Below are 27773 nucleotides of genomic sequence, written 5' to 3' on the forward strand. Positions count from 1 at the left end.
CAGGGCTTTCTCTTCATTCTGTCGTCTTCTAGCAGTATATCGTACAATTCAAATCATTGCGCAATCATCACCTTTTCCCCAAGGTTGTCGTCATTCAAGACGGGGTTCCCAAGATATCCGACAAGCGTAAGACGTAGAGTACAGTTGTTGCTCCTTTTGTCGCATCGTACGCCTCCCGATGCGTCCCACCCATCCCTCTCCACGAGGCCTTGCGCGCGATCGAAAAAGTCCTAAACTTGATTCCAACCTTCTCCATCTACACCGTGGCTCTTTTCTTTTCCTCGTCTGTAAAGTGGCATGGGCAGGTGCCCTGGACGCCCGTGGCCTGCTAGTGCCTGATGTGATACATGGTCAACTTGTTTCCGATGTTGATGCGAATTCCACGTAGTTTTACATTTTGCTGTTCGCGAGAATCTCCCGGAACGACACGATCGCATCACCCCAGGTTCAGTATTTCCAGTACATTTCGACGATAAGACGTCTTGTAGTTCTATGGTTCAGGGGGAATGCTTTCGCGAGTGAAATGTTCCGTCGCTCTGTTTTCGTTGAAGAAAGGGAGACGGGTATCGATTGAAAGACTTGTCGCTTGATTGTGGGGTTTTTGCTCTGGATCAAGTTCGTCAAAGGTATCAGGACGATTGGAAAGATCGCCACCCTAGTGATTCAAGTGGAGGTGGTGGTGAATCGTGAGATGAGATGGGAGACCGGGTGATGACCGAGACGTTGCGGTCATGCAGTGTGGGTGGGATTGAATGTCGGCTTTATTGAAGTCATCGACTCATCGCCTGCTCCCTTTTGTAGGTATTGAGGAGGAAAGGAAGGAGTTGAGCAACAGCGCGCTGAAGCTACGGGTCATCCGTTGGAAGTCGAGACCACGGTCACAGTCATGTCCATTACATGATCGTGCTTGAAGCGAGGTCCAAGCCTGAACCCGTGTGTTCAGGACTCGAGTATCATCGCCGGGAAGCCATGTCAAGTCTAGAAATGCAATACACATCACCGTCCCGAATGGATATATTGACTCTTTGTATTTGCGTGCTGGTCATAGCACTTTTCGCCGTGCTGGAACCCGAGAAAACTCAACGGTGAAACTATGAAGATCGAGCTACGTGCAGTAAGTTTGCTGTGGCCAAAAAGGCCATCATTATGTACCTGGTATAGCCCAATGCGTCTGCATCTCTTTGCTCCTCAGAAAACTAGATCCCACACCACCAACCACGTACACAACCCCACGGTGCCCCAAAAGACGGCTTGCGCAGTACTGCGACGCTCAGTCGCGCGCTTCAATTCCTTGTTACCACGACCGACATTGCTCTGCGTGGTGTCTACATCGCTGACCAACTGGGAGATGTACTCTTCTTGTGTAGCGAGATGCGAGACAAGGGTTTCTTGTAGCGATGAGATTTCCAATAGCGATTTCTCCGCGTTTCTGTTTGATTGGAGGTTAGTCTCGGAAATAGAGGCAAAGAGAAGAAGAATTGGAGCAACTTTGGGGAGGGGGGGAATTTCAATGCAACGTACTGGATTTTCCCCAAAGTATCCTCGTAGTGCTTCAGCATGGTATCATTCTCCTCGGCAAACAGTTGCAATTGTTCCGGAGATAATTGAGCCTCGATCCGTGCTGTTTCGGCTTCACTTAGAGTCGTCGCATCGGGTGCTGGTATAGACGGATCCAAAGATTGATATGCCGACTGACGCGCCGATGATCCTGCTGGCCCGCTTGTCGGAGAAGAAGACGGATCAGAGGTATGACAAGTACTACCATTGCCAGCAGCAGCAGCAGCGGCGGCGGCAGAAGCATTCTTATACAAAACACTCTTCTCCTTTTCCCTCGCCCTCTCAATCCTCTTCTCCACCATCTCCCTCTGCACTCCTGCGACCCGATCCAAGCCTCTTCTCAAAAACCACAGAACCCCCTCCCGTACACCCGCCAGTGTCTTTGCGCGCTCTTCCGCATCCACCTGCTCGGCGGATTTACCCTCCTGCGCGCTAGATTCATCGAGTGCGCTGCCTCCGCCTGCCCAGCGCCAGAGTAATGCACCTGCGGCACTGTGGCCGTATTTCTTGCGCAAAATCGAGGCAGAGGTCTCTTGGCGGAGGGTTTCCGCGGAGGAGAGGTTCGCAATCGAGGTTGCGAGGTCGCGGAGGAGAAGAGCGGTTGAAGAGTCGATTTGATCGCGCTCGGGTTCGGTGAGGTGTGTGTGATGCGCTGAGGGGTTCGGGGTTCTGGTAGGAGAAAAGTAGGAGGTAGAATAGTGAGATCTTGGACTTATATGGGCATGGTGATCTTTGTTCGGGTGTCGACGTGAAGAAGCTGATGCTGCTGCTGTGGACAGGTAGGCGTGGCGTATTGAATGAAGGTATTTGAGGAGGGAAGCTATATGAGAGTTCTGCGGGTATAGAAGGGAATCGTAAGCTTCATGTACTGTTAATCTTTCTCTTTGGTAAACCAAGAAATAAGTTCCGTCAGTCCAGAAACGTACTATGCGATAAGCTTCCTTGAGAAACTCGTCCGCGACCTCGGTACAGGGAGTTCGAGTGGCTGGCGGTGGGATCGAGCGGCCATGTTTGCTCGACAGGATTGTGTCGAGAGCGGGCGTCAGGTCGGTCATGGTGCGAAATTGGGGATTGCCTTCATTGATAGAACACTATGGGGAGAGTCGAGATGCGCAAGCTCAGGAGGTACAGTAGCGACGAGATGAGGTAATGCTGTCTGCAGAGGAAGTTGAGGCTCAGCAATGAGAAAAAGGTCACGGTGGTCTTGGACCCGTTTTGAGGTGGTGGTGCCGTGGTGGACACTTCCGCCGGTGGGGCCCGTCAACAAGCATCATCGTACTTTTCTGCGGAGAAGGACAACTGTTGTGTTTATCGGTGGAAGTGGATGACGACCAGCAAGATTAGGGTGACAGTACCAAGGTTGTAATATGCATGACTGCATCTGACGGAATATCGACCCGTTCATTACATTGCTGTGACAAAGTGTATTTAAATACTACAATTCAATCCTCATCGTAGGTATCCATTCCATGCCACTCCAAAAGGGTATAATCAAAAGCCAGCAAAAATGAAGCAAAAGCAAACACACAACGAACAACACTCATGCAGAAGCCAATTATGCCTGTATGCCTTTCCGAGTTGCCACCCGACACCATTTCCATCTCCGTCCAATTGTCCATCGTCCACAAGACCAAAAGAGAGAAAAAAAAAGATTCAGGACGGTTCCCAGTAGCGGGTTAGATCATTGCAAGTTCTTCAACCCAGACCTGCAGCGCCAAAGTGGTTAGTTGATCGAGTCTCAATCCTTTCAAAGCCAACCATCTCCTTCACTCTCCCCCAGAGCTGAAAGACTTACTTCCATCTTGCCCATCTCGCTTCCTTCCCTCCGTGCAACTTCCTTGGCGCTAGCGAGCAACAAGTCCAGATCTTCTTGATCGACCATGGTGATCATGTCACCATCGTCCTGCACTCTCAGCTTCAGGGCGCATCTGAACCCGAATTTCTCTCGAATGCGAGCCTCAAACTCCGCAAACTCCACCGTCGGTCCAATCATGATATACCGGATATCATCAGGCGCATGGACTTTGGTACGAAATCGCCGCACCTCGGGTCGACGTGAGTTTGCCCGGTGTGAATGCCGCGCGGGCGAGCGGGTTCGACGCTGCTGAGAATTGGAATAGCTCGAGGATCCCCCACTGCCTGTAGGAGCGCCAAGAAAATCAAAAGACATGTCCTGGACGTGGTGCATGCTGCTTTCCTCATGTTCATATTCATCTGCTTCGTCAATAAAGTCGGGTGGGTGGGGCCGGCCGCGGCCCCAACCCGAACTGGAGACAGTCGCGGGACTAGTGTAAGTGTAATCGTCTGCATAGTTCTGTGAACTTTGCTCGCCAACGTTGATACTGTCGCCTGACCCCTGAGGAGCATCGCTGAGGTTTCTTCGGTGACCTCGAGGCCAACCGCTGCGACCGGATTCTCCGATGTTACGCAAGGGTTGCGATCTGGCTGCAGGCCCTCGCGGCTCGGACGCGGTGCGTGTGGTACCGATGCGTGGCTTTTCAGTGGCGGGTGCGATCACTTGACTCGGCGAACGATGATCAAGACTGGTTCCCGTGCGTTCAAGGTCGAGTCGGGGTGGTCGACCGGCGCGGAGAGAAGCGGACCGATGATGAGACGAGCCTGCGACAGAGCCATTGCTCGTGGATCGGTCATCTGGTGGAGGAGTTGGAGGGAAGAGAGTTCGTGTCAAAGGAGGCTCGGATTGCTGCCGCGAGCGACTTGACAGGCCCTTGTGAACTAAATTTGTGGCAGCCCAGGAGACCCCCTCGCGGTCTTCAAGAGCGCCTTTGTCAATCACCATTGGCCGCCATTGGTGATCGGCACCTTGAGAACGATCCGAAGCAGCCACCAAGCGAGCTTTACCGAGATAGTCCTTGGACTTGAGATTCTTGACCTTGGCCGCGTTGGGCCGGTAGAGGACACCGACGGGAATAGAGAACACCGTATATCCCTGCCTCCCAGTTAGCCATCGAGTCTTCGATTCGAGAGAACGTTGGTCATCCAGTGAGGCCGCCTACATCTGCATTTTCGCGTATCGCGTCATCAATCACATCATGATCAGATGTGACCTTCTCCTTCGCTGCAAATGACAGGTCCTGCATGCCGGGAGTCATCTGCTGCAGGTAGACATAACATAGTCCACGATTGAATAGGACTTCACATGAATAGAGACGGAAGTTGAGCCCCAGCTGCTCGTAGTCGATAGATGTATTGCCGCGGAGATAGAGAAGCGTGTCATTGAAATTGGCTAGAGCCTCTTCAAAGTCCCCGAGTAAGAAGTTGGATACACCTTGCTGGAAATAAGCGATTGCCAGATATCGATCGAGCCCAACTGCCCTTTGATAACAGTCCACCTACGGAAAGAGAAAAGCATGAACATGACAAAGCCAAGCCTACGACTTTCAAACCGAATGAAATGGAGGAGGACATACTGCTCTTTCATGTTCGCCGAGTGTGGCATATATCACTCCACAATTGAACAGAATCTTGGAGGTATCTGCTATTTGATCAAATTGTCGCAAAGATTCCTCGAAGTCCTGATTGTCGTAGGCATCTAGGGCTAACACCCATGTCTCTATTTCCTGCCTCGCATTCAGTCAACTTCGGTCTCAATGTTCTCGAGATAGTCGGGTACCTGTGTTGGTGATCACCTACCTGCTTCAACGACATTGTTCCCACATTGATCTGTTGAGCCAATTGAAATCAACGGGGGGTCCCAGTTTGAGCAAAGCGTAGTAGCAAATGTCGATGCGGTTATGACAGCTTGCTTTGCCAGTCGCCGCCTCCCAGAATGATCCCAAAAAAGGAGAGATTGGGGAGAGGATTTGTCCAGCGGAACGACGAACCCACGATGAACCCTGGTACACCGCTGTTTGAACAAGGACGGGATCAAGAACGTCACGCCGCGGCCAGGGCAAACCGTGTCAGGGCCACCGGGTTCTTAATATAGCACGATCGTGAATCCCTCGGTCGAAGCCCCGTTGATATGGATGTTGAACGTCAGCCCGTTGATAAGAAAGAATGCCAAGGCGGAGCTATCGAATTTAGAATTAGGATGCCCCTCGATTCTGTGAATGAGTAGTCGGGAATCCAGTGCGGGGAGGCAGGGAGTCACGGTCAAGAGTGAGCAACGACGAGGCCCCGGCGTCATTCGAGGGGTACATCAGTGATCGTAGGAATTCATACGGATCCGCAGGTTAAGATGCGCTACACGAGGTCGAACACGGGCATGGAAGACGATCAGTCTTGAGATGTCTTGGTCCTCGAGAGAAGACACTGAGATGAGAGGTATGTAGGTCAGGAGGAATGAGAGTCTTGTGCAGTTCGCGAGTTCTGTGGCGGGCTGCAGGCAGGCGGGGCATGTCAATGAAAGCAGGTGAATGGATGGAAGTGAACAGGGACTCCGAGATGAGCATGGGCACTGGAGGACCCGAAGCCCACGATCGGTCGCAAATGTATTTTTGGAATCCCGTGAATCTCTCTAGGTTCGAGAGAGCAGACCTGTCGTTCAAGTAGAATGAGGTGGCTGGTCATCACCTTTGATTCGGCGGTCATCATTCACAAATGCGCGCGCAACGACCAACTCCCCACTAGCGATGAGCCCGGCCGAGATGGAACTACATGAATCACCTGCGAATCATTACACAGATCATAGGCGCAGTGACCATCCATCGAATTAGTACTGTACGTTGAACGCGGGGATCAATTTCGAACCCAGCTTTGCGGGCGGTGGATCCTCGTTAGGTATTGGGGGAGGGCTTTCGGAAGTTTAGATGCGCTTGGGAGAGTTCACCAAAGATCGTGAGAATTCGAGGCCGCGAGGCTTAAGCTCCACTCACAGCGACGCGACAAATGCAGGTGGCATGACTGATTCGACGAGCGAGGGAGAGAGAGCCTGAAAGGATCCGAGAATCCAGGGGAAGAGCCTCGAAATGGATCTATCCAATCTCCAAAGGGCTGCGAAAGCAGGGAAGAGATGACAGCCGAGCGAGGCACTAGCGAAGCGCACCAGCACGAGCATCTTGCAGAGAAACGCATGGCGCGACAGGGATTGGGTCAGCCTTCCGGTGCGCAATCAACAAATAGACTTTGGTTGCGAATTTCCCACCCGTTACGACTACGGTGGAAAAATGGATCCTTCCCCAGCCTGCCAGAGGTGATTCGTGTCCTTGGACCATGCTGCCATGATGCTGCTGACACGCTCCCTTCAACACCCAGAGCTCGTCAGGAGGGAAGCGCCGGAGGACGGAAGACGTGATGAGCCAAAAATAACTTGCATTGCACCTGCAGCAAACATGCAAGCCAAGTGAGCAATGAGCACACTAGATCGCATGGCAGCTTGGGTATTGAGGAGCCAGTTTTGCTTCAAAAGGGCAATCATCCGGACTAATTGGGGCGACATGAGATCTGCTGTTGGCTGGTAGAGATGGACTGACTCGTTACTCCCAAGTCTCCCACGTCTCCAGCCTCTCGATCGGGCCGCACGGGGCAGCTCAGTCACCCACTTCTGATGGGCGGCCGACCGAGTAACGGCGAGGTGAGATGTTGGGAGAGTGGCATGATTGCGGTTCTGTCGGATGGACTCGCTGCATCTAGTCTCTAACTCTCTACTGTACTGAGATTTTTGCCAAATCGAGGCCAGCAACCGAACGAAGCTCAGTCATTGTTGGTGGTGGCTTAAATGTCATCTCTTCATGAAGTTATGCGAGACAAATGGCCCGGCCTGTCTTTCCGTTCGGGGATGTCACTTCGGCAATCTTCGATGATCGGTATACAGACAGGAAGCGGTCACTTCGACCATCGTCGGCATCAGCTTCACCGCTGTAATCCAATGAGTATGGGCTGCAGCGCAAAGAGCAAATCAATCGTGTAACGAGCATGACCAACCGAAGGGTTGCCCGTTGACCCAACCGAGGAATCGGTCGAAACGTACGGGCCGCATGGGGAGGGACTCTGGGGAAGGCTCTCAGACGTGAGTATGGTATCCCTTGGCTGGCCCGTGCGAGAGACTGATGCTCATTGCTCATCACATCGTGGGCCACACCTCTAGCTGACAGTCTCGGTAGTCAGTGCCCATTCGAAATCAAGCAGAGAGCCGATCAACGGCAATTTAGCGTTGTTGGCCCGTCTCAGGGGAGCGATGATTATGGCCAGCTATTGGTAGGAGAAGATGCCAACAGCCCCTCCACGGCGCTTGCTGTGCTTCAATTAGAGTCGGGGCTACGGTCGATCACATTAGGGAGCATGACGCACAAGCAAGATATGCATTGGACTGGGTTGGCGTGTTGGGGCTCTGCGAGGTCGAAACACATCGGTTTTTGGTCAAGCTCGTCCGTGCTGCTGAGTCTACCCTTCAGAAAGTGACCAAAGTGGCCAACAAAATCCTTGATCGTGGCGCGCGGGTGTTTCCGACCAGGAGACGGTGGGCATATAGCCTTTGATTACACCGGCGCCAGACCAGGCACATTTCCGCAAAGCATCTCCGGGGCCTTCGTACAGCTTGTTTGCCTTTAGGGCGCGGATCGTCAAGATTCAATCTTTTGAAGGGAGCTCTAAAGAGAAGCTCGCATGTAGGCCATTGCGGTTCATTGTTACGAACCAGGACATAGGAGCTCAGGGTAAGCTTCAGAGCGAAATTCGGCATCCTTTAGCTTCCACGCTTCACGGTTGTCTGGAGTTACAGCTATTAGATTCATCACTTTCCCTTGGAGTGTGGGGGAGGATTACTTCCGTGTGGACTCTGGAGTAAACCCTTCTTTCGAGTTCACAACTTCTCAAACTTTTCCAACCTGAACAGGTCAACGTATCAAAGTAGAGAACCGTACCGTCCCATATATCTGAAAGGATATGTCGGAACCAAAATGGCGAGTCTGTCATTGCAGGCTGCGATGAGGTGTTGGGCCTTGCAAGGTCGAGAATGAAACAGAAACAGGTAAGATGAAAGGTCACATGGCTCAACCCAGACGTAAGGTAACGGCGTCGGGGTCTTTCAATTGCATAACAGACGGTGAATCCATACACAGCTGATTGTTCACGACCGTCTATTTTGTGATCTGATTACCGATTCTGCCAGAGTGAGTGACCAAATGGCGGATTTGTAGGTGTCTAACTCTCGGCCAAGCGTTTGCATTTCGTAAAACTCGTCAGGTCGAAGATAGTCGTCAATGAGTACAGAATTCGAGTCCAATTCCAGGACGTATCCTATAATCTGGTCTTCAACGGAAATTTCAACTAATTTCAGATGATTTGGTCAGATCAACCATCCCTAACGATGCATCGGATCATCAACTCAACAATAGTCCAGTTGTCACTGGCATAGCTAAGCGATGCTCATGCAAGGCTAATCGAATCATCGTTTCACAAATGCTCGGCAGCTACCATTTTCAGCGCCGTCATGATAACTTTTACATTGGCATACCACGCCATGGAATCAAGTTTCATGTAACAATCTCGCTATTTTAATGCTACTTAGCACATGTGCACCGTGGACATAATAAATGAAGAGAGAGAGTAAAGACCGATTAGATTAGCAGTGCAGTCAACTCACGACCGCCGAGTAACGAAAGATTCTATCTCAAGTTGAGCTGGGTGCACGACGTCTACGCGCCATGACAACAACTTCGACATTCAAGATGACTTGAGCTCATCTCCCCCATGCGGGATCTGTCGTGTAGCTTATCTAGGGGTTTCTTCTGCGAATCTGTCTTGACCATAAACGTAGGGTAGCTATGCGAAGTCTGGCAACTAGGAAGTCGTTAGGTGAGACGGGAGCGAGCATGTCCTCCAGTCGTTCCCATAGAGTCTGAGGCTAGAAGTGGGCTCCAGCCTATCCTCAGGCTTACTCTAACGCTGATATCTGAGACTGCCTGGTGAATTGTCTGGGTGTGGATGGGCACAAGATATCAACATGCTATATCATCTCTGTCTCAAATAGAACCGAGAAACTCACAGACCGTACAGTCACCTCCTCATGGCACTGCTTTGCTGCTCATACGATATAATGAGATACAAGGACTTTATCAGGTCTTTCCAAGATTCGGTGACGTGCTCTGAGGGACGTTCTTTGAAAAGTGAAACGCTCTGCTGAGTTCCAGCGTTGCCTATGTTATTGCGTGGCTATGCATGCCAATGACGCAAACGCCATGATGGGATCGAGAAAGTCACAGAAAGCTTCGATCTTTGCGCATGCTGTTGTTACTAATATACAATGTGACATCTCGTGGGAAGCCAGAACAACCCTCCTGAAATCAGGGTTGTCGGATCGGAGATCAGGAGCAGACTGGAATATCGAATCCCCTCCCATGCTGTGGGACATTCTACATTTGTACACCACCGCCGAAACCCACCGGCCGTCTCTTGCCACTATTTTCTGGAATAATGGTCATCACCTTGTAGATCTGACCCATGGAACCACTCGACTTATCAACAAGACGCCTCCATCCTGTCTCCAAGGTGTGTCTATGTTCTTCGTCTTTGACACCCTTCAGCAACTGGCGCATTCGCTCTTCGATGCCCAGAGCCTGAAGGAAATCGCCCTGCTCAACGGGTCCGTGCACCTCAACACCATCGCTTCCTTCAATGGCAGCTTCAGCCAAGGAAGTGAAGTCAACATCGGCACTGACGTCCACTTGGCCCGGTGAAGATAGTGGCGCCACATTTTTGTGATGTTGAATTCCACGCAGGGAATTGACAGGTATCGTAGACATGGTTCCATAGTCCATGATCAAAGCCGCGCCGGATGGCGTCGTCTTCTTTGGATTTTCTGGGGTAGAGTTCTTCTTTGAAGTTTGAGTCGTTGTCGTGTCGCCACCGATGCGACGCGCAAAGTCTGCGGCATAGATGCGGCTTTCGGGACTCACTTCAATGGTGGAGCCTGGTTGCGACTTGAGCTTTCGGTATCGCTCCGAGATCTCCGGGATAACAAGCGAGGAGGGCGTGGAGGCCTTCGCCTTTGTGAGCTTGAATTCTGGCTCACCCTCGATATTCTCTTCCACTGCTTTAGGATTCAATGTGACCAGCAGCTCTCGCCATTGTGGAACATTGGCAACTTTGAGTGGCTTGAGAAGTTTCTGGGGACCTGTAGGTGTCATGATTTCTTGAACTTGTTCCGTCGCCTCGTTTTCCGGAGCCGGAGGTACTGATTCGAACGCGTGGATAGGGAGAGCGTCGAAGAATTCATGTGCAAAAATGAATGGCGTTTTCCCTTCCTCTGCAATCATACGGAAGTACGTCAGCGGCAGCTCTGAACATGAACAAAATTCAGTCATGACATGAACACTTACCGTGTGGTAGCAACCGAATGTCTTCCACCCAGACAACAGGCACATTGAAATACTTGCAGGTACTTCGGTGACCGATGTCAGTCTCTTCCATGGCTGCTTCGTCTCCACATAAAAGGCGCTTTTGCACTTCCCTTAACGTAGCGCTCGCCTCAACAAGATAGATAGCCTCGACACTGGAAGTGAAAGATTTGAAGTTGCGAAATGTCTGTTCATGACTACGGTCAGTCGGACTGATCACCAACGTAGAAACCGACCCCTTCACGTTGCCAATTGTCAACTCACCCGAAGCATATCATCCATTAAGGTTCCTTTGCCCGGTCCCACCTCCATCAGTTGAACTCCGCTTCGCTTTCGCCCTTGTGCCATCCACTCCGCAATTGCCCAGATGCCGATCAGCTCTCCAAACACCTGGGAAATTTCCGGTGATGTAACAAAGTCACCACGTTTACCGAAGACATCCTCGCGAGATGTGTAGTAGCCTCCCTCTGGAGAGGTCAACACCTGGCGCATGAAGGCGGCGATGGGAATGGGACCAGTGACCTAGCATTGAGCCCAATGATTGTCAGTGATGCCAGGCTTGTTTGGATTTTTCCGACAGGAATATTGAGTTACCGTCATTGCGCTCGCCAGTGTTCGGGCGAGAGGTGTTGACCATTTCCTGTCCGCGAGTGTAGAGCCCCATCTGCATCGAATCGGTGTCCTTGAAGACGTGCGCAGGCTGTGTAACGCTGCGCGCCGAGCGGCGGCGTTCATGTTGGTAAGGTTCAGAATTATCTCCCCTGATGCTATTGATAAACAGCCAATTGAATAATAAGGTAGAATTGGCTTGATAGATTGTGTTCAAGTCAACTACACACCGGGAGCGTAATTCGCTTCTACTGGGAATCTCCAAATATTTTGGAATTCGGAGAAGCTCCGCTCCACGTGATATGATCCGATCCTTATCAACGGCTAACGTCAACTCACGGCGCATAGGGATATTCGTGGATAGTTTCATGTTTTGACTTTCTGGCTTAATGTTTACGTATTCGTACAGTTCATGAAAAAATGATACAAGTGGCAATCATCGAGCTCAAGAATCGAACGAGACAAAGCGTGCGTAGCATAGTCGGCTTCTGTCAATTAGAGCTTTCATGTATGCTTTCATCCTCTTCGACTGATCACCGTCGATTCTTTCGCCAATTGTGATTCTTCTGAGACGGAGGATCCACCATCATTTGGTCACTGTAGAGTCCGGTGTCGGTGTTCAGCGCGTCGCCCGCCTCATCAAATCCATATCTTCCGTCTTGTACTTGGGGTTCCGCCCGGCGCGAGCGACGCTCGCGGTCTGCTTGCTCGCGGAGAGCATTGAAAGAGGTGCCAGGAGTGCTAATCGGGGTCCCGGCGGGCTGTAACTTGAGCGTCAAAATTCTCCCATCGGCCTGTTCTACGAGTCAGCAAGTTCAAATAACTCGCGAGGGCAAATCTCAAGAGTGCGCCATGTACTTACTCTTTGGTTGTGGAAATTCGCCACAGCATTCTCAGCACACCATCTCTCTGCGAACGCAAACTCCGCAGTGACGCCAGGGTGGTGTGAGATGACTCTGCAAGTCAACATTGGGCCTGCAACAGGTTCAATTGCCGATTGAATGTCCGCCGCTGTAGTCCCGGGGGCGAAGTTGCTGCCGACCACCATAAATGGCCCGGATGAACCCTTGATCGATATTCCTGCGGGGGCTGAACGGAGGGCTGCTTGGTGATTGCTAGACTCGATAGCCGCTTGAAGACGCTCTACATTCACTCGGCGCTGGTTGGAAGAGTTCGCATTCTTGCGCATCGACTGTGCTGGCGCAGGGGCGGATTTTGATTTGGTGATTTTGTTGTTCGTTTGTTTGGGACGAGCAGAGACTGAGGCGGATCGCTTCCGATCCATGATTTGTGTTATTTCTGATCAAAAACATATCTTGTTATGCCGATTGACAGCTGCTCGTACTCACCTTTGGCGCTCCGATTCGACTGGCGAGACTTCCGGGCTTTGTGTTTGATGTCTCGCTGATTTGTCCTGGACCAGGGGCGCTCGCTCGTCGGCCTTTATCGATTCTGTTCTTGCCCAGGATTTGGCTTGCGAGCTGCTCGTTCTGTTTCTTGCGGCGATCTGGGGGAGATACAACACGTCAGATTCACCATCGCGCTGGAGAGAGCTTGAGGGCAACGCATCAATTACCATTCTGAATAATCGCATCAAAAGAGACAGCTGCTTGCGGTTGTTGCTGTTTTTTGGCCATTGTGGATAATCTAGTGATGATTTTGTGACTGCGCAAAGAAAAGTTGTCTGGGGGATGAGCGACAAGCGTTAGACTCAGGAGCGCATCGGAGGTAAGCGAGTGCAAGTAAGAAAGTTGCGGGCGGCAAGGGAGGCTGTGGACGGAGAAAAGAAGCTCAGCTGGGTGGGTCCGGGGATCGGCGCCTGCTTGTTGACTCTTCACAAATGCAGCCGGAGGAAGTGTCGAGCCGCAAGGGAAGCAAGATCATGAGATCAGAAAGGGACTAAGGACAAAACGTGAAACAAGAGTCATCATCAATTCTGTTGATTTCTTGATATCATCTACATAACTCGCCGCAATCTCGAGTCTCATTGTAACGTCCACAAACATGTGCTAGTAGTTGACTCAGGCAGAACATACATACGATCATTGTACGGACATGGTCCGCCGGACCTTTGCGAGGGCGGACTTGCCTAATTGGGTAAGTACTAAGTACTCGTCATACCATGAAGTATTTCCTTCTGCACTTGTGACTTGCGCGGGACACATTTTGTTCGATCATTCACTCATCGCTCTTCTATTATTTTAGGCGTGAGGCGCGAAGACCTTGTTAACGGCTCTCATCAAGCCATCCGATCTGGAGTCTTCATTTCTCATACGGATTACATTTCAAGTTCACGAGCTCACTTAATCCAGAGGCTCTACCCTAATCCTGACACAAAACAATCCCAAGTCTCTGGGCTACAGTGACCGTCATTTCTTCATTGCTCTCATCACATCCATCTTCCAAGCCTAGCCTGTATGTAGAACCTGACTAAACCCTTTCGTCTACCATGACTGATCCCGTCATTGCAGAAAACCAACTTGTCTCCAGAGAAGCCTTTGTCTCTGTGTTTGATTCTCGAAACGCACAACACAGGCCGCAGCTACGTACAATGCAGAGTCTCACGGAGCCGCGCAAGTCATCTCCCGAACATGAACCTCCCATTTTCCGAGCTCCGACCCTGTCGCAGAGGTCTCTCAGAAAAGCAAAGTCTGGTGTTCTAGCCATCAAAGCTGGTCTGTTACATCGCCTGTCTCGTCCAAGCAGTGAAGGCCCGCATCATGAGGCCGAGGCAATGGACGACGAGGTCGCAGGGAATACTTTGCACGAGGGCCCAGAGGGCGAAACCAATCTGGAAACCGCCAAGCGAGATCACATCAAGTCTCTGCCAAAACCTAAGCCTATCTCTGGGCACTCAGATGCTTCTGTTCCATCGGTCCCGAGAAAAGTCTCGTTCTCAAAAAACAGCACTATGGTGAGACCAGTGCGACCATCGAAATTGCAAAAGCCCGAGCAAGTGGCTCCGGTCGATGAGGAATCGACAGATCCCCAGTTCCCAGGTGAAATAAGCGAGCTGCGTGACCATTCCTCTGAAGCACATTCAGAAGCAGGATCAGACGCGACTAGTGCGGAAATTGCCAGAAAACGCAGTAATACCTTGTCGAGTACCTCCGATAATTCGGGATCTCCTGTGCGTAATTTTGAAGAGCTCCCAATTTTGATACTGGACGGCAAGAAGGGAATCTACAGCAAAAATGGCTCGTCCTATGACCTTCTTATGGATCGCGAGGAGCTTCGTGAAATGAGCCCGGAGAAACTGAGAAATTATCGAGATGCATTGAGCATTGTGTTCGATGACAGGAACGAGATGAAAGAAAGATGGAAGGAGTTTGAGGAGGCCTTCTCGCTGCCCGACTATGACACTCCCAGTCTAGCCGGCTCAGAAGTTGACCAACCGATGGAGCCTATGGAGGAAACGCAAAAGCACACAGCTTCGGTTTTGCAGTACGAATCTGCGACAATGGAGGATGTAAGAAGCCGTGAGAACAATGATGAGACTTCGAAGAAGGAAAAGAGTCATCTTGTGCTGGGACTCAGATTTCCAAACAGGCCCGAAGGTCTCGAAGAGATCAACCAATGGGTTAGGGAAAAACGAGCTCGAGGGCTTGAGATTGAGTTATTCCCAGTAAGCGAAGACAGCATTGTGTGGGAGGGTGAGCTCATGCCCTCAGTTCGCTCGATGAGCGAACTATGCGACCGAGACAGAGAGAACCATGCGTACCGCGGCAATGAGGCTGTCTTGGATCACTCTGGCATGGCCCGCGCTGAAGGTGAGAGCTTCGAGACTGCCAATAAAGCCCGATGGAACCGGGAGGCGCCCGCGGCTCATATGACATCGATGCGACCTGAACAGGGTCAGGATCCCGTCGCTGCTTCAAACGTGAGTCCAGCCATTGTTGAGGTCTCTGTAATGCATACTGAGAACATTCCTAGTATTCCAGATCGTTACCTGCGAGTACGCAGGCAGCCTTTCTCGAAAAAGTAAGATTTTCGGAGGCGTCTCAGTTCCCGATTGGGAAGGTTTTCAGACCTGTTGATCACGGACCGTGGACTTATGGTGACGGCTACGACGAGAAATCTTCCTCAATCTCCAAGAGCAATGATGACGATATCTCTGGTCATTCTTCTACCCCAACTCAGCCCATCCCGATTTCTGCTACTCATTGGTCTTTGCTGGACTCCCGGTTTGACGAAGAAACCGCGTCCAAAGCGACTGGCACTGATGAATCGTCAATCGCGGATGAAAATATGAGTGCGTACGACCAGAACTTGGAGATTTCAGCCAGGCAGGAGGACGACTCTTTTCTGAACGAGGATGTACATGCTGGCTTTTCTCTCAATTCTGAGCACCAGCACACCCGGTCTCCTCACGCAAATGAGAAAAGCTCGGAATCACCTGTTGGAGGTTTCTCGCGTGAAGTTTTTCTGAAACCCAAACGAACAGAGAAAGAGATCTTGAGCGAGCAAGATCAGTCAAAGCACTGATGAGATTGTGTGCAGCTTCAGTGCTGCACTATCGGCGTTGGGAGAACACTTGTGATGTTCACTCCTTTCCATACCTGTACCCCAAGAGTTTTGGCTCCGCCTATGGCTGCATTTTTCGGGCGAGGGAACCATCATTAAAACCTTAGCTTCAACGTTGCCACGCTCTCTTCTGTCATACCTAACACCCTGGCACTTGGGGTGATTGCTCTTTCTGTTCAATTGCTCGTCTTGCTCATTGCTTGTGACAGTTTTATGCTCACCTAGTCATAGCTTACAAAGATTTTAATGACTTGGAAAATGAAGGACTATCCACGTCCAATATGCATCTTCTTCCTGAGCTTTCCCTGCGTATCGAGATAAGGATGCATTTCAATGGAATCTGCGCTGGGGTAAACGGATTGTCCCTGACTATGACAGCAGGGAGCAGCTGGAAACGCACGTAACTTGACGAAGATAGCTGGCTGGATCCGATGGAACCAGTGACATGATGGAACAGCAAGTCAGATATCCACGAATCATTAACGATCACCACATATTTCCAAGGTTGGTAGATATGAAAAACCCCCGAATGCATAGAGATGACCAGCTCATCGAGCAGTATGTGGAAGTGGCGGCTATGTCCAGATAGTCGTATAGAGTTTAGCTTTTGTGATCATTAATTTGCCTCCATTTGAGCCCTAAGAAAAGTCAAGTACAAATCTTGGCTATGAGTGACACGAGTGTTTCAGTGACTGATTTGCAGGGCCCTGACGCGGGACAAGGGTCTCTATTGACATATATATCAAACAAATCGCGCGTGACGACGTCTTCGCAGTGATGGTAGGTGGACACCCTTCTTCGCAAGGTCAGACATTCTCATCTGCAGAGATGAAGGGAACTTATGCTAGTTGATGATCCGTCTTGCCAAGGCTTAAAAAGGATACGGGTATAGTATGGCTTATGATGCAATCAAATCGGGCTTTCTGTGGGCAATGCCGTGGCCAAACAGTTGAGCTTGGCTGGACTTCTATGCCTTCTCAGTGCTCATGTGCTTATCCCAGGCGAAGGGAGAAACCGGCACCTGCTTCGCCGGCGTCGCCCCCCGGTGCGCCACCAAAGACGCCTGCAAAGTCCAGCTCTGGAGCATCCTGTCCATGTTTAGGTGCTTCGGGTGTGTGATGACGTCTTCTCTTCTCCAGGCCAGCCTTGGAAGGGAAAGACGGGAACATCTCTTTTGGCTTGGGACGGGGATCCTCTCGGAAGTAAGGGTGTGCTAGGCATTGCTGCGCAGTCGGGCGAACGGCTGGATTCAGTGCCAGCAGCGAGGACAGCAGATCCAAGCCTGCGTTTGTGAGATAGGGAAAGCGAGAGCGAGGCAGTAGGGGCGGGCTCCGCGTAGATGTCGCGGGCGTGGCTGGCAGACGTAAGGATTTGGCGTTGGGTAGGGAGCGGAAGCCAGGCCAGATCTGTTGATTGGGCGGGCCTGTCAAGGCGAAGATTTTGGAGACTTGGTCGACCTCGTTCTTCCCTTGAAGTAAGGGTTCTTTGGTGAGCAACTCGCCGAAGATGCAACCGATGCTCCACATGTCGATCTCCGTGCCATACTTGTCGACACCGAGTAGGAGCTCAGGTGACCGGTACCAAAGGGTGACGACCAGCTGTGTCAACTTTGGTGGTGGGTCGCCATAGTATCGTGCCATACCGAAATCAGCAATCTTGATCTCCCCGCGATTGTTGAGAAGCAGGTTGGATGTTTTGAGATCACGGTGCATGATCCATTGAGAGTGGAGGAACTCGAGACCGCCAACGACTTGCAGAAGTAGTGTCTTGATTTCGGAGGGTAAGAAAGGTTCACGCATTTCGTCAAGGAGCGTTTTGAGGTCATGTTCCAGGAAGTCCATGACCAAGTACACGCTGCCAGATCGAGTAAGCCACCTGCGTTGTCAAAAATCTTTCAGCCATGCGATTCACTTACTCGTCCATTTTGTTGCCCATGACGACCTCCCGCAGATAGACAACATTTTGATGTCGCGCTTCCAACAGCGTTTGTATTTCTCGTAACCCCGTAACAGGAAACCCATCAGGTGCGTTCTCGATCTTCAATTTCTTGAGCGCGACAATCTCGCCCGTGGTGATGTCTTTGGCCCTTGATACCCAGCCGTAAGACCCTTCTTCGATATGATTCAGTCGTTCGAAGTTGTCGACATGCCTACAAGGTCCCCATTCCCCAGCTGGAAACCTCAACAAGCTCGACTGCTTCTTTGAACCCTCGCTCGTCGAGATCTCCCCTCCACCGGACGGCGCATCGGGGTCATTCGATAACCTCCTTCGCTTTTTTGGCGGACCTGAATCTCCATTGATATCTTGACTTGGGCTTTTCGGATCTGCAGGGGTTGTGGCGGCAGCTTGAGCTTGAGCTTGAGCTTGAGCTTGAGCTTTGCTGGCTTCCTCGAGCAGACGTTGTTTCTCGGCCTTGGCGCGCCGCTTTTCCTCCTTCTCGCGCTTGCGCTGCGCGACAATGGCTTCTGTTTCTGGATCGTCTTCTGCCCAGCGCGATTTGGAAGCCGACATGGTGTCTTGCCACGATCACGGGCTCGGAGGACGTCGTGCGATTGGGGGGGGGGGAAAGGGACGAAGGCGGTGCGGAAGAGGCTAAATCCAACTGTTCAGATGACGTTTTTGCGTTTCTCTGGGGAAAAGACGCGGGCCGAAGAACAGCTCCGATTTGAAATCCAAAACGGGCCCCCCGCCGTCGCCGCAGCCTCGACAAGGGGGTTCCTTTTGAGTCACCCAACGTACAATTGATCGTTCTTTCCAAGAGCGATATCGTTGCTGTTGTATATTGCTCGCCACTACTCGATCCGCGGTCTGTTAGATCAGACATACCTGATCACGAATACTGAATCCGATCTCCAAATATTATTTATCCGCAACACTACTTTATTTTCCCGCCATGATCCAGTCATTTCAGGTGAGATTCTGTACCTCTATGCCGATGCGCTTTGCAGTAACTCAAAGGGATCTCACACGGAATCGCTCTCTTTAGACGACCTTCTCGGTCCCCATGACTTGCGGCGGCTGCGTGAAGAGCGTGTCCGAGTCTCTATACAAACTAGATGGTACGGCTTATACCTGACTGAGGTGTGATTCTCTCACGTCCGAATAATCCATTCTTACCGAGACAATTACAGGAGTGCAAAAAGTCGACGCCAATCTTCAAGACCAGCTGGTATTTGTCGAGGGCACCGCGCCACCAAGCTCGATCGTCACCGCCATCCAAGATACCGGTCGGGATGCAATTCTTCGTGGGAGTGGTACTACAGACAGTATGTGATGCGGGATTTCTTTTTTTTTTTTTCATTTTGCTTCGTTGTTTTGAAAGCACGCAGCTAACGCACCTTCACCGTCGCCACAGGCTCTGCGGTCTGCATCCTCGAGACACACTCCAAATCGGTCGCCAACAGCATCCGTGGCCTAGCCCGAATGGTGCAGGTCTCCTCCAACATGACTCTTGTCGACTTGACCATCAATGGTCTTTCCCCGGGGACGTACTACGCGACCATCCGAGAGGCGGGCGATATCTCTCGTGGCGCAGAATCCACCGGCGGTATCTGGGAGGCTCTGAAGAAGACGGTCCTCGGTACAGAGAACGCAGCCGCGGTCGAGACAGAGTCACGCGGTATCTTGGGCAGCGTTGAGGTCGATCACAAGGGCCGCGGCAATGTGTTTCTCGACCGGCCAATTGCAATCTGGGAATTGATTGGACGTAGTATGGTTGTGGCAAAGAGCAAGGAGGGCCCGTTCTCACGCGATGATGAGAACACCCTTGTAGGAGTCATTGCCCGCAGTGCGGGTGTGTGGGATAATGACAAGATGGTGTGCTCATGTTCGGGAAAGAATGTTTGGCAAGAGCGACAAGAACAAGTGAGTCAGGGAATGGTCTGATTCATGATATACCTTTTATGTGTGGACTTGTGACTTCGGCATTGGATGTTTGTTTGAGGGTATCAAGGGTCTGCGGTGCATGAGATTTGAGATCCTAGTCAATATAGGTTAGTACTGCTTGAGAAAAAGCGTTCTTTTTTCCTCTCGTTCATCTCGACCATGTATTTCACAGGCACTTGAAGATCTGAAGAACAGTTCAACGTAGTACACGATGGCCGGCAAAGGATCATTACACCCCAAGAATCTGACCGTGTTTTCGATGGAGATTCGCGCTATTCCCTAAGTGCAGTATGAGATGAGCCGTACATCGCGAGCGTGAGTGCATCATTGGGGCGGGCCATCTTGTCTCACGCCAGCTCGACCTTGCAGCCCTGTCACTGGACTGCGACACATGCGGCTCCGTAATTGGGCCCAGCGACCGCCCTGCAACGTTTTTGCTCCATGCATATGGGAGGTTGCAGTCGAGTCTCGAATCGGGAAGTACATCGATGCACCCCAGGTCGCACGAAGTTTGTGATCGTGGAAGCAAATCGCTGCTGGTTGGACCTCGACGTAGCCCATGTGACCAGAGAGACACTGAAGCATGCCAGCACGTACACGGTAGTGCGTTATGTCACTTATTAGGTGTACCGCATGGAGTCGACGTATCTCAATCACGACGGGGCCAATTGAGCGAGGGTGCAGGGTGCACTGTGCAGTCACCGCAGTGAGCTGGGGGAAGTGGTCAGCTCAACTGTATCAAAGCCGTTGGCTGTGGCTCCGATGCAGCTGGGACTCGGGAGGGGCAAACCAAAGCAGCCGCAGTGGGGCACATTCCTTGCTAGGACGCTTTTGGCTTTCTTCAATGCTGGGACAGAAGCAAAGATTGGCTATTGATAAACCGGGCAGGTACTCGAGAGGGTACAGTAGTGAGTAGCGTAGTAATAATACCACAGGGCTATTACAGGAATACAGTCAAGTTAGACAGAAAGGTGGGGGAAAAAAAGGAAAAAAAAAAAAAGAAAAGAAAAAACCCCCAAGTTCAATCACGGAACGTGTCACATCTTTGACATCCAATAGGTCTCCATGTGAGTTCTCACATACCGTTGACCGTTGAACGCAGGTTAAGGTTAATGCGATGGGGCTTTTGAGCTCAAGACTCAAAAAAACGTGCAGGAGACCTGGATGGACGTGCAGATAATGTGCCAAGGCCGGTTCATCCAAGCTGGGGGTCCCCGAGGCCTAGATTCCAGTGACTAAGAACATCACGTGGAGCCCACGGCATTTGGGGTCTTCCCCGCGAACTTCAACATCTGCTTGGTAGTATCATTGTTCATCTTTTTTCGATGTACATTGACTAATCGCCCCTATTCTTCGTCTTGGAGTGAAATGCTCTCACGGATCTCACAATGCTCGCTTCCAATATCCACATCACCCCTCCAGTGCAGTCATCCTTGCCCACCCCGGACACATCAAACTACTCTCCCGACGAAGTTCCCTCGTGCGGAGGCCATGGAACACTCGAGATTTTGTCGGTGACTCGATTCCTCGAGGAGCATGGGATCGAGTGTTGTCTTGTCGGGGTCTCGGCATTGATCTATTACGGGGCGGGTCGAGTGCGAGATGTATGTGACGTTGAAAACAAAAAGCCAACCCCCCAAAAAAAGAAGAAGAAGAAGAAAGAAAAAGCAAAAGAAAAAGATTTCTTTTATGCTTCAATTTGCCCTTTTTGCTTCGAGGCTGACGACAGGTTGGACTTGCGCCGGTATGTAGGAGTGGGACCTCTGTGTTCCCGACAACAAAGTCACCGAAGCCGCGGCGCTTCTCTCCTCCAAATTGATTTCCGACCAGATTCACGCGGTCCCGCCTCATTCAACCTCACATCCGTTCTCCTTGAGTCACACCTACCATCGGTTCAAGGGGAATGGCATCCATTTCTACTTTGTGCTGATGCCGGCTCATGACGCTCACATTCCGTCCGGTCCGTTCCATATCGATCGTAGTCCAAATGGTCTCCCGTATCCCACGCTTCCGGTGCTCATGCAGAGCTTCCTGGACACGAATGACGATGTCTCTCTGTGTGACTGTATCGACGGGACCAATGTCTCAGAAGAATGGGGATATCGACATTTGGACCTCGAAGGCACCAACGATCTGGAATGGACGACGCGGATGAATCAAGTCGCCAAAGAAGCGGCACAGGGGAAAGGATGGCTCTTCGTTCACTACTTCCCCACGCAAACGATCAACAAACGCGACAAATGGGTGGCCAGGATACGCAGTAAAAAGGGCAGACTCGGCTGGACGACGCCAGACAGTCTGTTCGAAACCCGTTTTCGACTCAAGGACTCGCCTGACCCGTGGACTCAGAAACGCATGTCTTGTTAATACTTATCTACATATAATGAAGTAAATGAACCGACTAATGAAATGAAAACATACCCAGCGGACCCAGTTCCGTTCTTTTCCCATGTTCGTACACATACCGGCTCCCACTTCACATCAAGCTGCGCGCCTTTGCTTCCTGACCCAGTCGCAGAGGTCAAACACCAAGCAATACCCGCATGCTCTCCACTTGCTCCGGGAATGCCACATACGCCTCTGCGTACTGAGTCCAGAAGTACCGGCGTTGCTCCAGATCGTAGTAGTCCCGAAAGGTGGGGATGTCCGCAGCATACTGGGTGAACAAGAATTCCAGATCCAGGAAATCCTTGCTCCCCTGTTCGCCTCGTCGAAAGAACGCATCCAGCTTGGCGTATATCTGAAAGACGAGTCCTAGGACCAGGACGGGGAGCCCAACGGCGTCGGTCTACGCGGATTGATAGGCTCCCGGGAAGATTGGAGATCCTCGGGGGTGCCCAAGTGTCCTAAGGATGGTCCTAGAGATTAACCATGTGTTATTGCTTTCTTCATCATCCAGACATGGTCCCCGACTCACCACTGATCACAATATCCATGCTGACTGCCAAGTCCGGTACGTGCGGAAACTCGCCGTCCACACTTCGTCCTGTGTCGATGAAGACCTGGACAGATGTCCGGCCATGAGTGAGAGGGAAATGTATTCTGCAGGATCGATTAGAGCGAACTCTTGTATGATAAGTGGTGTTGAAATTGGTCCATCAATGTAACTCATCGCAAGACGAGATCTCCTTGTGTGATGAAAGAGCTCGGAAAGGAATTGAGGCATCAAAAGGCCAAATGGAAAATGTGATCCAATTCAGTACCGGGGATGTGCGACGAGAATCTGTTTCAAATGATCCATCGTCGTGGCCACAGTGATATCAATATCCTGGGTTCTGCGTCTACCTCCCCTCAAATACACCGCCCAGCCGCCAATGAAAGCATACGTGATCTGGTGAGCCTCCAATAGACTTGCAATGAATCTAGCCGCCAGGCCGAGTTGCAGCAAGTCCGCTGTATTTGAAGGGAAGTAGAGTTCCGCAAAGCGGTCTGTGTTATAAATTTCCGCCATCGCTTGCGATGGCGATGTCGCGAATGTGTACCAGCCCAGGAATGTTTGATGGTGCGCCCGTCGATGTGAAGTTGATGTCACGGTCGCCCATCGTGCGATGCGTCTGCGTGTGCGTGCGTGCGCGCCCCTCCCCCGGTGAAAAGAGAGAGAGGGAGAGAGAAGAAGAGGGGGCGGGATGGGGGAGAAGAGGTGGTCTCGGAAGAAACCTGAGACTTATCCTTGGTCTCGTTTGGGATCCGAGATCAGATCCCCTGTCAGACTGCCGACCGTGCACGGCTTTGCTGGATGTTGGACAGACGTGGACGTTTGGGAGCATGTATGAGCACGTGACCGTTTCTGGTTGAGCGTGTTGTCTGACTTCCGGTCCGATCAGAGACTTTCGGGTTCCTCAGGTACAGGAGATCATCGCATACTTGGAGCTGGTTCCCATCGTTGATGAGTGGGTGTTCTTCATGTTCCTGGAGGGTGTCAACCTCGTGAAATGTCATGTTGGTCGAGACCCACTTACCCCATGGGACCGAACCGGAAGGCGTTGAAGTGGATTCCACCGCTGGGTCAACATGGGAGAAGTTTGGTTAATTGGGAAAGTCGTCTTACGACATATCATATCTTCACCTAGCTTTTACAAGAAAAGGATACTGTCTCTGTGTGTGAAGCCCCGTGAGTCAATAGCTGTGACTTGTTTGGCGTACCAATTGTATACCTCATATCTTGACACAGTTCTATTGCGTAGCTCCCGCTCAAAAGGAAAAGACCTATGGGGACTCAATGGGCATATCATTCCTCGAATGAATTCAGAGGAGTCTTCAAATCAATGTTATTGTCCTGAAAACCGGTGGGACTCTTCAGCAATGCAATCTGTAGCTTACAAAGAAACTCCTTTGTATAGAATGAGCCATGTAACCTGTACATCACGTCGAGCTTCGATCCCCTCTTCTATCTCCTACGCATATCTCACTTCTAACACTCTCCAACTACCGATAGCTTCCACACAGAGACATGAATCCCCTCCAGACGATCCGTTACGCTGACCCCCGGCTGTCTTGATTCCGGAAGAGTTCCAACCCCGGAGATATCACTACATGTGATCACGCCGTCCTCGTCACGTTGGAAAATTCTTGAAAGATCGCAAGAGTTCTATTACCAGGTACGTGGACACAACAACTTTGAGACGTCTAGTCTCAGCGGCGCTTCTAGAAGCTGATTACCCAGCAACCACAGGCGGACTTCGAAGAGAACAAGAGCTATCAAGGCCTGCATCTTCAAGCTGGTGCCAGGTTCTTATGTCGTAATGCCCGAAGAAAACTCGGCAAAGTCTTGATGCGAGCCTACTTTCAAATTCTCGGGTCTCTCCGCGAGATATATGCATACTGATGGAGAATAGCTACTTTGTTGGTCAGTCCTAGAAGCCTCAGCAGGATAGACCCACCAGACCAGAGAGCCTGCAAATAGATGTAGAATAATTTCAGCCTCGTTTCACCCGATATCACAATCAGATCCAACCTGGGGGTCCAGCAACTCAAGTGGCTGCTTACTCATGCTGGCGTCCAACAGCCCTGGTATCTATTAGGCAGGCAGTCAGTAGCTCTGTTGCGAATGCTTTGATGAACGTCCAATTGCAAGTGAGCTGAGAATATCGGATCAGCCTCAAATCTAAGAAGATGTGATCAATATTCGTTTTCGATCCAGTACCCAAGGCTGTTTTGCTTACTTTCTTCTCTCACGTTTCCAAATCTCTACTCAGCTTCTCATGATGGGTCTTCTGCTAGGGTAGTGGTACAATTCGAAAAGAAAAAGAAGAACTGAAATCAACAACGTCAATCATCTCTCACACGGATCACAGCATACTCATCTCGAATCTACCGGATCGCTGACGGGCCAACACCTGTCTCGAAGACACGGAGAAGACGATGAAGATGATTATCCGCCAGCCAAGAGACTTCGGGTTTCGAGTACAAGATCGGGGTCTAGCAGTCTCCCGGACGTGAACAGCCATAGTCAGATATCTAGGTCCTTCGGACCGTGCAAATATGATGCACACTATCTCCTCAATATTCGAACAGAGTCGTTGTCGTACGGTCAGGGCCAAGCACCTTAATACACTTTGATCGTCGCCAATCGAGCTGCGGAATGAGAGAGACCTGTCATTGTTGAGGGTGAAGTCGTCGATGGGCTGTAGAACTGGAGGTTCTTGAAGGAAAGAGGGGTGAGATGTGTGTGTGAAGATGTGCGGGAACAAAGTACTCGTGAATGGTTTTCTCAGTACGTATTACAGGTTGGCTGGGTATACTAACCTAGCCTTACCTTTGTGTAATTGAGTCCAGGGACCAGACTTTGTCACCCGCGGAAGGAATGGATGGAAGTAGTACATACTACATACCACGGTACATCCGACTTACTGCTCTCTTTTGGCAGTAATAATGAGCATCACAGGTCAAAAAAATCAAATTTTATAGGGCAAAGCTATGGACATGAAGAAAGACATAGAAAGACATTGGGAAAAAAAAAGGGCATCAAGGATCGTCATCACTCTCACTCTCACTTACACGACACGAGGACCATCCAAGATCACCCGAGCTTCCTGTGAGCGCCACCAACTCTTACCTTCCTCGCCGGGGTAGGCGAACTGGTCCATGCTCTCAGGCTTCATCTCCACACTGTACCCAGGCTCCATGGGGGTAACGTAGTAACCGTCCTTGACACTCGAAGGGTGGACAAAGTGCTCGTGCAAGTGGTCGACATACTCCAAGACACTCTTCTTCCCCGAGACCACGACATAGTCAATGGTGCTCAGATGTTGCGTGTACTCGGGAAGACCGACACCGCCAGAGTGAGGCACAATGGGGACGTTGAACTTGCGGGCCAGCAACAGAATGGCAAGAACCTCGTTCACACCGCCGACACGGCAGGCATCAGCCTGGAGGACGGTCAGAGCACCGGCTTGTAGGAGTTGCTTGAAGACGACACGATTTTGGCACATCTCTCCGGTGGCGACACCGATAGCGCCGTGGGGGGTGTTGGAGAGGGCTTTGCGAATGGCGGCGTGGCCGAGGATGTCATCGGGAGAGGTGGGCTCTTCGATGAACCAGGGCTTGAACTCGGCAAGCTCATTCATCCAAGTAATAGCCTCGGGGACAGACCAGACCTTGAAGATAGAAAGAAGAAACAATCAGTTGCTGTACTCCTTCGGGGAACCTGGAATTGAAGCAAGTGGGGAGGTTGAATAAATACCTGGTTGGCGTCCACCATCAGAATATTTCCCTTGTCATAGCCAATAGCCTCACGGGCAATTCTGAGACGTCGCTTATCATCCTCCACATTGGCGCCAACCTTCAACTTGAAGTGCTTGTACCCTTGGGCAACGCTCTCCTCCAGCAGCTTCTTTAACTTTTCCTCGCTGTATCCCAACCAGCCAGCACTGGTAGTATAAGCAGGCACAGCCTGGCTCGCCTCAGCCTCCTTGATACGATCCTGCTTGCCGGCCTCGATCTCCTTCAACATGGACAGAGCCTCCTCGGGGGTGATTGCATCAGTGATATAACGGAAGTCAATGCAGCGCACGAACTCCTCGGGAGTCATGTCCGCGACGATGCGCCACACGGGCTTGCCCAGGGTCTTAGCCCACAGGTCCCACAGGGCATTGACAACGGCGCCCAGAGCCAAATGAATCACACCTTTCTCAGGTCCGATCCAACGCAACTGGCTGTCAGAGACCAGATAGCGCCAAGTCTTGCCCCAGTCTGCCGTGAGCTCGTCCAGCTCCTTGCCCTCGATGAGAGGAGCCACAAGAGAGATGGCAGCGCAGACAATCTCATTACCGCGGCCAATGGTGAATGTCTGGAGTGAAGGTTTGTCGGCGTTAGCAAGTCTGACCGATCCCCTGACTCACAGCACTCAAAACAAAAAAGTGACGCATCGGAGACGTACCATGCCGTGGCCCTGGAACTCGGAGTCTGTGGAGAGGATGCAGTATGCGGCAGAATAGTCGCCGGCTGCGTTCATGGCATCAGAGCCCGTCTTATCGAGTGAGGTCTGTCACATCAAGTCAGCAATGGCTCTCTGGAATACGCAATTGATCCCTCCGAATGGACTGGCTCCGGAGCAGAGCGCAAGAGACATACTGGGAACCGCACGTCCCGTGTGGTGAAGCCGGTGATTTTGACCATTGTGGACGGTAATGTAAGAAGGAAACTTCAACAATTTGGAAAAACTTGAGTGAGGTCTTCAACAACCTTGTCGTCGTCAATTCAGAAAGACTGAGAAAGTCAAGTGGGTCAAATTACCGTTGACGCGCGACGCAGAGGTAGGAGAAAAGTATTTGGAAAAATCCAAAAAAGGATCGGGCTCGAGGGGTCTACGGAGTTTAATAGCACGCCAGAACTGAAAATCGAGAAACCCAATGATCACGAGCAGACCCTCCACGGAAGAACAGGAAAAACTGCCCCCTG

At 51.2% G+C, this 27773-nt stretch overlaps 11 protein-coding genes across 11 annotated transcripts; 3 read left to right on the plus strand and 8 right to left on the minus strand.

Annotated features, from left to right (window-relative positions):
- Positions 1–256: 256 nt before the first annotated feature.
- On the minus strand, positions 257–654 carry N7539_005078 (uncharacterized protein; the record flags this gene model as incomplete). The annotated part of the gene is made up of 2 exons (XM_056934680.1): positions 257–325; positions 472–654. Coding segments are annotated over 2 exons (252 nt in total), but the record flags the coding sequence as incomplete, so codon positions are not given.
- Positions 655–1188: 534 nt separating this feature from the next.
- N7539_005079 (uncharacterized protein) lies at positions 1189–2612 on the minus strand (the record flags this gene model as incomplete). The annotated part of the gene is made up of 3 exons (XM_056934681.1): positions 1189–1429; positions 1522–2390; positions 2484–2612. 3 exons carry the CDS (start codon positions 2610–2612, stop codon positions 1189–1191), a joined length of 1239 nt encoding a protein of 412 aa, XP_056789875.1.
- Positions 2613–3233: 621 nt separating this feature from the next.
- Positions 3234–5226, minus strand: N7539_005080 (putative PB1 domain protein; the record flags this gene model as incomplete). The annotated part of the gene is made up of 5 exons (XM_056934682.1): positions 3234–3263; positions 3353–4507; positions 4575–4910; positions 4989–5138; positions 5212–5226. 5 exons carry the CDS (start codon positions 5224–5226, stop codon positions 3234–3236), a joined length of 1686 nt encoding a protein of 561 aa, XP_056789876.1.
- Positions 5227–9872: 4646 nt separating this feature from the next.
- On the minus strand, positions 9873–11835 carry N7539_005081 (class I SAM-dependent methyltransferase; the record flags this gene model as incomplete). Its single annotated transcript, XM_056934683.1, has 5 exons — positions 9873–10798; positions 10839–11043; positions 11121–11378; positions 11451–11623; positions 11805–11835. 5 exons carry the CDS (start codon positions 11833–11835, stop codon positions 9873–9875), a joined length of 1593 nt encoding a protein of 530 aa, XP_056789877.1.
- A 163-nt stretch (positions 11836–11998) lies between these two features.
- On the minus strand, positions 11999–13102 carry N7539_005082 (uncharacterized protein; the record flags this gene model as incomplete). Its single annotated transcript, XM_056934684.1, has 4 exons — positions 11999–12259; positions 12328–12764; positions 12811–12972; positions 13042–13102. 4 exons carry the CDS (start codon positions 13100–13102, stop codon positions 11999–12001), a joined length of 921 nt encoding a protein of 306 aa, XP_056789878.1.
- An 812-nt stretch (positions 13103–13914) lies between these two features.
- Positions 13915–15950, plus strand: N7539_005083 (uncharacterized protein; the record flags this gene model as incomplete). The annotated part of the gene is made up of 2 exons (XM_056934685.1): positions 13915–15345; positions 15399–15950. The coding sequence occupies 2 exons, from the start codon at positions 13915–13917 to the stop codon at positions 15948–15950; spliced, it is 1983 nt and encodes a 660-aa protein (XP_056789879.1).
- A 1031-nt stretch (positions 15951–16981) lies between these two features.
- Positions 16982–18500, minus strand: N7539_005084 (Cyclin-dependent kinase 11B; the record flags this gene model as incomplete). The annotated part of the gene is made up of 2 exons (XM_056934686.1): positions 16982–17864; positions 17905–18500. 2 exons carry the CDS (start codon positions 18498–18500, stop codon positions 16982–16984), a joined length of 1479 nt encoding a protein of 492 aa, XP_056789880.1.
- A 493-nt stretch (positions 18501–18993) lies between these two features.
- Positions 18994–19874, plus strand: N7539_005085 (copper chaperone CCS1; the record flags this gene model as incomplete). The annotated part of the gene is made up of 3 exons (XM_056934687.1): positions 18994–19048; positions 19121–19255; positions 19345–19874. 3 exons carry the CDS (start codon positions 18994–18996, stop codon positions 19872–19874), a joined length of 720 nt encoding a protein of 239 aa, XP_056789881.1.
- A 1388-nt stretch (positions 19875–21262) lies between these two features.
- Positions 21263–22241, plus strand: N7539_005086 (uncharacterized protein; the record flags this gene model as incomplete). The annotated part of the gene is made up of 2 exons (XM_056934688.1): positions 21263–21478; positions 21627–22241. The coding sequence occupies 2 exons, from the start codon at positions 21263–21265 to the stop codon at positions 22239–22241; spliced, it is 831 nt and encodes a 276-aa protein (XP_056789882.1).
- A 154-nt stretch (positions 22242–22395) lies between these two features.
- N7539_005087 (uncharacterized protein) lies at positions 22396–23325 on the minus strand (the record flags this gene model as incomplete). The annotated part of the gene is made up of 3 exons (XM_056934689.1): positions 22396–22628; positions 22792–22916; positions 23078–23325. The coding sequence occupies 3 exons, from the start codon at positions 23323–23325 to the stop codon at positions 22396–22398; spliced, it is 606 nt and encodes a 201-aa protein (XP_056789883.1).
- A 2542-nt stretch (positions 23326–25867) lies between these two features.
- Positions 25868–27491, minus strand: N7539_005088 (L-fuconate dehydratase; the record flags this gene model as incomplete). Its single annotated transcript, XM_056934690.1, has 4 exons — positions 25868–26470; positions 26557–27162; positions 27253–27357; positions 27447–27491. The coding sequence occupies 4 exons, from the start codon at positions 27489–27491 to the stop codon at positions 25868–25870; spliced, it is 1359 nt and encodes a 452-aa protein (XP_056789884.1).
- Between the last annotated feature and the right edge of the window lie 282 nt (positions 27492–27773).

The sequence above is a fragment of the Penicillium diatomitis genome, assembly GCF_028827545.1.
Source record: "Penicillium diatomitis strain IBT 30728 chromosome Unknown utg000005l_segment0_segment0, whole genome shotgun sequence".
In the NCBI taxonomy this organism is placed as follows: Eukaryota; Fungi; Ascomycota; class Eurotiomycetes; order Eurotiales; family Aspergillaceae; genus Penicillium; species Penicillium diatomitis.